Source organism: Corvus brachyrhynchos, unplaced genomic scaffold, assembly GCF_000691975.1.
Source record: "Corvus brachyrhynchos isolate BGI_N302 unplaced genomic scaffold, ASM69197v1 scaffold83, whole genome shotgun sequence".
Taxonomy (NCBI): domain Eukaryota; kingdom Metazoa; phylum Chordata; class Aves; order Passeriformes; family Corvidae; genus Corvus; species Corvus brachyrhynchos.
In genome coordinates, this window is record NW_008238464.1 from 9,043,729 (window position 1) to 9,053,335 (window position 9,607).

At 37.9% G+C, this 9,607-nt stretch overlaps 1 protein-coding gene across 4 annotated transcripts in view; it reads right to left on the reverse strand.

The window, feature by feature from the left end:
• Positions 1-9,607, reverse strand: part of MYO16 (myosin XVI) — a 371,250-nt gene that overhangs the window by 241,878 nt on the left and 119,765 nt on the right. For all 4 annotated transcript variants that reach the window (XM_017737061.1, XM_008635875.2, XM_017737062.1 and 1 more), the window contains exon 3: positions 2,375-2,445. In XM_017737061.1, coding sequence (XP_017592550.1) covers positions 2,375-2,445 — 71 coding nt within the window. The remainder of the gene's footprint in view (positions 1-2,374; positions 2,446-9,607) is intronic.

The following is a 9,607-nucleotide window of genomic DNA, read 5'->3' on the forward strand; positions in this document are numbered from 1 at the left end:
TAATCTAACATTAACCACAATTTCAAGGCATTGTTAAGTAAAAAAAAAAAAAAAATTCTACAGATGACAGGTATCACTGAGCCATTTTTTGTATTAATAATAGACATAGAGCCTTTTGTGATTAGTTGCAGCTTAGATTTGTTGCTGCTCCTTGATTCCTGCTTAATGGATTTTGTGAAACAACTGGACATGCTCAGTAAAAGTTCCAGAATAAAACTGTTACACACATACTTCGTTATAAGGTCAGGGGTGGGTGACTGCCTGTGTGAATTTATACAGCACCATGGGCTTCCCGCTGAATGGGCAGCTCAGGCAAGTACTCGCTTTTTATTGTACTTTTCCTCCCATGAAACCTAAAGAGAGTTCAGTGAATCTTTTGAAGTTCCCATAGCTTCCCTAGATTCCACTATATTGGGATACTGTTTACAGGGATAAAAGCAGAATCTTTATCAAGTGTCACGTTTGATTTTTTTTAAGAATTATATCACATTTTGGAAGTTAACTGCTATGGAAAAGGAAGAAGGAATTATATAATGAATCAGATTTTCCATTCATTCTGGCATAAAAACATGTTGCTTACAACTGGAAAGAATAAATCTAAACCCCCCTTCTGACAAAGCAGTTTCACAGTGGTAAAACTAACAATTAAGAATATAACACAGGTGCATGCCAAATCACTAGTTTCAACTCTTGCTGGAAAATAAACTTGGCTTATCTGTTTCCCTGTATCATGATTCTTCTCTCCTCTCTGTACTGCTCCCAAATCAAGGTCAAATCCCAATTTCATTGAATTCAGGTTTGCCTCTATCTCCAGTAGGATGAGCATTTTCCTGTAAATGAATTATGAGTACTAACATGTAACTCTGACTAAACTGAGGCAGTAGGTTACACATAGCTCTCTATTGCAAATTTCTTACTGCAGAAATCTTTCCTTCCTTTGGAAGCGTATGGGTGCCTGTGAAGCAGCAGGCACCAGTCGAGAGATACTGATTGTGACAGTGAATTGGGGCGTGATGCAGATCAAGAAACCTAAAATGACACAGTTCAGCTGCAGATTTTATCTGCAGTTAAAAAGTGTGCATCAGCTAAACTAGACAAAGCAACATAAAATCCCTGAAGAATAATTTTTCTTTCTTTTATTTGAAAATGCCTTACACTTATGTCAAATCATCCACACTGAAGATAAAGATTGCCTTCTAGGGCTTTTGGTAGGGGGTAAGATTTGGGATGCCTCTGTTTTGGGAATGCCAAAGTAACATCTCATTTGGATTGCATTTTTAAAGAGCGATTGAGCACCTTTATAGCAGACAAATAGTTGGAGGAGAGAAAAGAGAATTAAAATTTCTCTCTTCCAAATCAGTACTGCACTCTCCCCTTACCTTGGCCTCTATTTCCTAAAGTCCTTGGTAAATAGCGTGGCCATGGAAGATGGAAAATACAGATTGATTCCATAATGGAAATGCTGTATCTTGCAAGAACATGGTCACAGGTGTGCTGGAGTCCAGTAATATTACAGGGGCTCTTTTTCATCAATAAATTGCTCTATTTTGTATACACACTATGAGAAACTCAATCCAAGTGTTCTAAAAGGAAACACTCTGCCAGCAGACTTTTTGTTACTTTGCTTTGTTGCATTTCTTTTAGCCACAGTGTGCAACAAAGTCTTAAAATAGTTTCACATTGAACAGAGAGCCTGTCTGCAACTGAAGCATCACATACCAAAGAAAAGGATCATAAGATGTAGGAATTAATTATGAATTTTGCTACTCGTTTCAGCAATGTCGAAATTCTACTCCTATGGTATTTTCTGTCTGCCTGTCAGTCTTTCCTCCACATGCCCTTACCTCTTGTTTTTATTTTGGTTATTATATACAAATTGTTTTTATTTTATCTTCTTGTTACTTAATCAGAATTGTTATGCAAATAATGATAAACTAAAAGCAAATAATGTGTTAACTATCCACATGTAGGAAACTGGTGCAAAAAAATATGCACAAAAACAAAAGGAAATATGCTAAATCATGGGGGTTTTTCATATAGGAATGGTGAATCTCTGAACCATATAATTTTGTACTTGGAATCAAGCAATATTTCCTTTGTTCTTTCTTACTGCACAGATAATTTATAAATAAAACATTTCATTCTCCTTTGTTAGCTACCACTTCTATGACATGATCCATTCTTTTGTAAGCAATTTGAAAATGACCATTTATTTAAAAAGCATTGCTGGATGCAATCATAGCCATAGCAGAGCTCAGTGTAGTTAAAAAAAATATTGCTAAGCCTTTCTTTTTCATTAATATGCCAAATCTGCTACTCACTATCCCACCATATTTATCCACAGTCACTAACACTAATCTTCAATCCCTCTTACCAGATGGAGCAAGGAGCCTCCTGAGGAAAGAAGCATATGAGGGTCAGCACCATCCTTCAACAGCCGTAGCACTGAAATATCAAAGAAAAGAGGAACAAGAGTTAATATATCTAATATACCAGCAGTATACCTAATTCTGAACTGTTAATAGGCTGATTCTTCATCATCTTCATTAGGGGATTTAATAATATATGCAAACCTCTTCTATAACAGTGCAAAACTATCATGTCAGCATTTGCCATCTCACCTGTTTTAACAGCTAAGCCTGTAAAGCAAAAGACCTTTGGTAATGAGCCGTAAATATGAACAGTATCAAGGACTTTTCAAGTGTATAGGTGATCATGTCAGTTTTGTACATAGGAGAGCAGAGGGGAGAGCTGGAGCAAAGAGCCGTGTCAAGGTCACAATCACCTGATCAGCTGGGAGCAAAATCACAGTTAACTGGTGTTATTTTACTTTGCAAAGTTCCCATGCAATTATTGGATTTTTCAGTAAATACTTGAAACTAGTATTCGTAACTGATATATCTTGAAATTAATCATCATGCCAAAGCTAAATGAGCTGCACTCAATTTAACCTTTCCAGTGCATTGGCAGATCACTGATGCAGTTTAATCTTTAGAACGATATTTGGAGCCAAACTCCACTCCCAGTTACATGTATCAAACCCCTTTGAAATGAAAACAGGCTTATAAGTGCAAGCAAAACCACAACCCTTCACACTGGTGCTCACTCAAGTGTGCAAACTCAGCACTTTTCCCCCATGGTCTTTATTGACTTTATAACCTTTTCACTCTGAATCAAAGCACTGACTAACTCAGGGAAACAGTGTTCATTCCTTGAACAGAACTGCACAGTAGCAATGCCTGACAGTACCAGGGGACTCCACACCAGCATTGCAACCCTGTCTTCATTAAACTGGCATGACAAACCCTTTTAAAAGGCCTCTCTCCATGAGAATAACTGCCAGTAATGTTGCCTGAGTAGGAGCACAGGTGGTTTCTGTCTCCATCATCTGGAAATCTTGAGCTTAATTCCTAGTTAAGATCCTGAATGGACTTGTGCAAAAAACTGCAAAGAAATTTTAAGTTGTGAATACCCCAGAAATGGGTTCCAATGAGATGTCTATCCTACAGGATGGCCAGAGACTATAGAGATGGTCTCAAGGCTCTTCTGTGAATCTGTCAAAAGACTCATGAACACCACCTCTTTCCTATCTATACATTCTCTGTATGTGTTTTTTTTTCTCAAGGAATATATTGCAACTCCATTTTCATTGTACATATAAACTTCTCACAGCATTCAGACACCCACTTAAACTACTTGAAAGGGGTCAGTTTTCTTTTCAAATATTGTCAATTTATGGAAGTGATGTTTTCTGAATGCGCTGAATTATTTTTGACCAGGTGCCCTTGAAAAATTTCTCCTAAGAAAGAATATTTGGTTAAATAGTTGCAAGCCTGTAAAATTAGAGTGAAACACTTGGTATCATCATTACTAAACACATTATATAGCAAAAACACACTGGCATAATGGACAAATATTTACAATAGTTAGGCAAATCCATTTAATCTTTTGCTCTTTTTTAAACTTTGAAAACCAAAGATCAATCAAAAGTACCTTATAAATTCTTACTTTATGAATAGTTCCCTGTTACCTATTTCTCCTCACCAAAGGTTTTGCCTCATTTAATTTACATAACCATAAAATACTTATATATTCTGGCAAATGCCACTTTAAAAGTTACTATTAGAAGTCCCTGTTGTCCCCAGCACATCCACCAAAAGTAGAATTGGAGCATTAGGTAACATAGAATAAAAGAAACTGTACAACATCTGCTAAGCAAGATGAACAGCATAGAACCAGAGTGGGAAGGTACAGAAGTATTTACAAAATTTCACAACTTTGGGAGAAATGGATGAACAAGAAAAAGCAAACCATTCCTTTTATGCTCTCTCAGATCCACAAATCTCATACTGAACACACACTTGTCCTCATCCAGAGAGAGACCATTAAAAATAGAGGTTCAGAACTAAGTTCCTTCCTTTTTTTAATACCTAAATTTCTTACCACATATGGAGGTGCTCTTTCTACCTCAGGTTTAAAGTGAGGAAAGATTTATCATAAATCCTCCTTCCTTAAACAGGCATGCAACTACATCCTTAACTCAAGAGTTAATACTTCCAATGTTCCTATGTTATGCCATTTCTTTAGTAGGGCAGGAAATATTTCCATATCACAGAAGATTTCTTAAGGCTCTGAAAATAATTTCATTCTCCCAATCCCATCAGGATTCCACCTGAAGAAATTAACACTCCAAAGTGTTCCCTTTCCTCCATCCTGTTTTCCAGAGGGAAAAAAAAAAATATGCACACATCTTGTGGCGGCAGGGTAAGCACATGGTGGGTTGGTGGCAGAAGTCTTACATTGACTAGGACTGATAATGATACAGCATCCTCAGTCTGTGTTTCTACAAGGTGGGATAAGACAGGCAAGGAGTTTCCCAAAGGAGGCTGTTCCCTTCCCCCATTCACAAAGGGACTTACACACCCTTTACATCTGGCTATCTCTGCATGTGGGAGCTGACTCTGATGGCATAAAGATAACACCAACAAAAATAAAATGCAGAGTTTCTTGTTGGGTCATTGGGTCTCAATCATTAAGAGCTTTGGGATCACAAAAGCAGCTTTTGGATAGGTCCTTCTAAGTAAAGACACTGGAGGACGACCTTTCTTGGCAGAATCAGGACACATGAGAAGGTCAGTGGGTTGGGAAATTACATTTCTAACAGTATTCCACAAGAATTTCATCTGGAGCCTAAAACAGAAACCAAGAGACAGAAAGAAACTCTGGCTACTCAGGTATAAAAAATATGGGCAATTTATTGGATCTTTTCTTCCCATCAACCCCCCAAAGCTTTGTTCTCACAGAGAAGGTATGCAAAGCAAAGTATTGCCTTTCCAGATCCATTTTGCAGCTCCTTGCAGTTGAAACCAAAAGATGACAGACCATTTCTATTTCCAAGTTTGAAATCCATAAGAATTTGTGGGTTTGCCTTGATTTTTTTTCTCCCAGAAGAAATGCAGACCAAAATTGCAGCATAAAGAATTAATATGTTAACTCTGATCTTCAAGCAGAATATTAAATAATTGCAACCATAAACAAATTATTGAGTCACATACAAAAATATTAGGGAATGTGGATAGAAGATCAGCAGTTTTTTTTTCTTTTTTTTTTGGTCTGGTGTATTTTTCCTCATTATAGCAAGTAGTTTGATCAGTGCTTCAGAAAATTCACATCACACAGACTACCAGGGCAAGATATGCAAACTCTCCTTTCAGTTGGGCAAAAGTCTGTGTCCTGAATGAGGATTATATGCTACATTCCTCTGCATTTAAAAGCAAGTTAAAAAAATTATTCTTTCCTTGAATTTATCCCCTCTGCAAAACACAATAAAAAAAAAGAATATCAAGAAAAGAAGATCACAGAAACAAAATCCCCCTTCCTACTATGCAACTCATTTAGATCATTTACTTAAGACTTCACTAGTCAGTAGGAAAATCTTCACCTTATGTTCATATTTTCCTTTTGATTGAACTACTGCCTAGAAGTAGTTAGATAGTAAATACTAGCTACTGCTAGTAATTTGGGATTAATTGCCCTAATGAGGACAGAAAGTAATACAAAACTCTGTTCAAGAAATGCTATATATCTCTTAATTTGTGCAATTTTAAGGAAGCTTTTGCAAGACTTTCTTTTAAAACTTGTTTTACTTGCAATCTTTCATGTAAGAAAAGTTTACAAGCAAGATGGGACTAAAAAATGACTTAAAGTCAGGAAGCTGACATTTAGCTGAAAAAAACCCCAAAAACCAAGAGTAAAGAACTTTCAGCAAACTCTGAAGCCCTTCCTTTGTGTGTAAAAACAGGTCCATCCATTCTCTGATATCTTTTAGATTTGACACAAAAAAAATACTGACTACTAACAGAATTTCGTACCTAATTTCATATCTAATAAAGGTGTTTCAGAAGCATTGAATTCATTGAAGTCTCATCAGAAAAGAAAAATAATAATCAACAGACCTTTTTATGTATGCTTGATGTTAAAATTTTAACCAAATTATTCCAGAGAGCTGAATACCTTTTCACTTTCCATTGGTTGTATTGACTCGATTCTGACTTATTATATAGCCTGATAATGCAGCACAGTCATTACTGCTGTGCCTGTTACCAGGCACAGGTCTTGTACTAACTTTGCCTGTGGAACTAGGGATGTAAGGCTTTACTTTTTCTGGGCTTGTCTTGGCTTGCTTTGAGCCTTGTTTTAGTTGTTATAGCAACTGGCTGATGACAAGGTGACAATTACCTAACAGTTTTGTTTAGCTTTGTGTGACTGTGGTGTGTGTAATGCATTAAGAATTTTGATCCACATGGCAGCACTTACACTGTGCTGTGCTCAACATAATCTGGCTATGCTGGCATATAGAGCTATCCATGACCTTATGTATGCCGCAGAGAAAAGGATCTGAAGTCACAGCAGAGTCTGAAATGTGAATTCAGAGGGCCCAGGGCTATCAGTAACTCCCCAGGGATCTGCTACTGATGGTAACACAAACTTAGAAGCTGGGCAATGTTGCATTCACAGCAAACTCAGTTTTAGTAGTAACAGAACAGACAAAAATAAAGGCTCCGAAATATGTAAAACCTAACAGTTGGCCATCTACTGTGCTGTATATAGAGTGCCAGTGTATGCTCCTGTTAACTGTTCCTCTGGGGAATAGCAGCCAGCAAGTGCAAACTTTGTTCCTGTTAACATCTATTTTTGTTCTCTTTAGTTTAGCAGGAATAACTCCAGCTGGAAGGCTTTACTTGTTCATTATGTGCATAAACATGACTTACTCCTGCAGAAGCATAGTTAAAATGCTGCTGATTCTGGAATGGATTATCATATTCTCCTCCTAGCCCCAGTTGCACATTTTTGTCACTTGGCACACGGCAAAGATTAGTTTCCCAACTAGATCAAGAATCTGGGAATGTGGCACTGGGTAACAGGTATGAATAGGAAGAATGGTGTAGCCACCACTTTCCACCAATAGCTGAAAGTAGTTTGGGCATAAACTGACCATGAAATTGAATCACTGCTGAAGTGATACTGAAAGATGTGTAGTAACGTCTTTCCACTCCTCCCACTTCCACCAGTTAAGTGTCATATTTTGCCCATTAGTTCCTTCAGTCAGATATTTGCTCCACCACTGGCATCTTAAACTCTGTGCAGATTAATCACTCAGAATTCTCTCCAATTTCATACCTCTTTAGTTCTCTTTGCTCATTCCTCAGCAGCCACTCTATACTTTTCAGCTTGTACCGAAGAGGTTTATGAGAAACCTGCTACACAACTCAGCTACATGTGAGAACGGATGAATGCTAGTCTCTGTTAATTTCTTAATCAGAACAGCAAATGAAATAATGCAAGATGTCATAAATGCTTGGTTAATGTAGTCTTAGAAGAAATATTTACCTCATGCCTTTGCTATGACTAGCTTAAAATTAAATTTTAAAATCCGAGTACCAGTGTTGGTAATTTAATCATTCTTTTAAGGTGTCTTGTTCACCTAACAAAGCCATTTACTGCAGCAATACTGTTACCACACTATCACTGGTGCAATAGCTCAGGCTTTCCTTCGGAGCAAGCTCATCAGTGGTTATTCAGAGCAGTCATACCCTTAATGGGCTTTGTAAACAACTGATTTGTAATCCTACTGCTTTTTTTACATGAAATATTTCCAGAGTTCATTGGCAACATCTGTCAGACTTGTTCAGATCTCCTCATTTTCAGGAGAACTTTTGGAAATAAATTCCCATCTTTTCTGCGCAAAGATTAAAGGCAGCAAACCCTAAACAAAATATGCACATTTGGACAGATAAGCGTGCCATTCACAGAGTTCAGAAATGAAGAGAGGGAAATTACTCTTTCTATACTGGTTGAATTTGAGAGCTTTAGCCTTGCCTATCCAAGCTATACCACCCACTGTTTGAACAGAGTACTGATAAGGACAGGGCTTATGTTTCCATTCTCCCTGTTAGAGTTCCCATAGTTTATAATTTTTTTCCAGGTAGCCAGGAATCCTAATACCATGACCTGAAAGCAACCGGATCGTTGATTCTCTTCTGAAATTAAAAGCATGATGGGAAATGTCAGGCTGATTTCTGTGCTCCATTCAACACAACATTACCTTTAAAAGAAACAAACCAAGCCTCCAACAAAACAGACTGACAGAGGTACTCCCACAGCCCCACTCGACATCTCTCCCAGCCTTAATGATGGAAGATCAAAATACATGGTAGCTCTTCCCCATACTTTATTTGTGGAGAAATCAGTCAGACCCCAGCCTTGGAAACAGCTGAGGGGCTTGATCACTCCAGTGTGGGAGGGAACTTCAAGCAGCACAGGTAAGCATGTGACAAGGTAAGTCCCTTTCTTTCTGCCTCGTCCTCTGCTGCTTTCCTACCAGGCCTTGTGCCATCAACCGTTGTGTGTCCATGCCCAGGCACTCACCAGCCCTGACAGCTTCCTGCCTTCACTCTGGAGATTGAGGGCACAGCCCTCCTGCTATCTGAGGTATCTTGAACTGGAAACATTTTCCATATGGAAAATAATGGTTGTGTCTCTGGGCCACATGGTCACCAGGTCCAATTCCAACGAGACCCATGAGGAGAGTCACAGTTCTCTCATGGGACAGACATTTCTATCATTGTAGACATAGGCAGAATAATTTATGAGTTAGGGCTACAGTTATTCAAGAACTGGTATATTTTAAACTTTTTCTCAGGCAAATTCCCCCTCTTTCATTTCTATAGACATTAAATATAATGCAGTCTGTGTATCCACTGGAAAATATTAAGTCCACAAGCCCAATGGCCTAAAAAATCCTGCTTTGTACCTCTTACAATGCCCAAGCAGTGACAAATTAACCTATCTCCTTACACAGAAGTGACAATGGGCAGTAGTCAAATGTGACACTCCTGAGTTAAGTTGTGATGCGGAAGGCAAAGCATCTGTTTTCAACCCGGACATGACAGATATTCGTATGGAAAAGCAATGTAGACTCTGAAATCATTTATAAGTAACAAGACTTAGTACTTATTGGGTCACCTTGCCTAGCTACATATTATCTGAATTATCTGATTCCTCTCTCTGTCCCTCTTTTTTTTTTTTTTTTTTTTTTAAAACCACA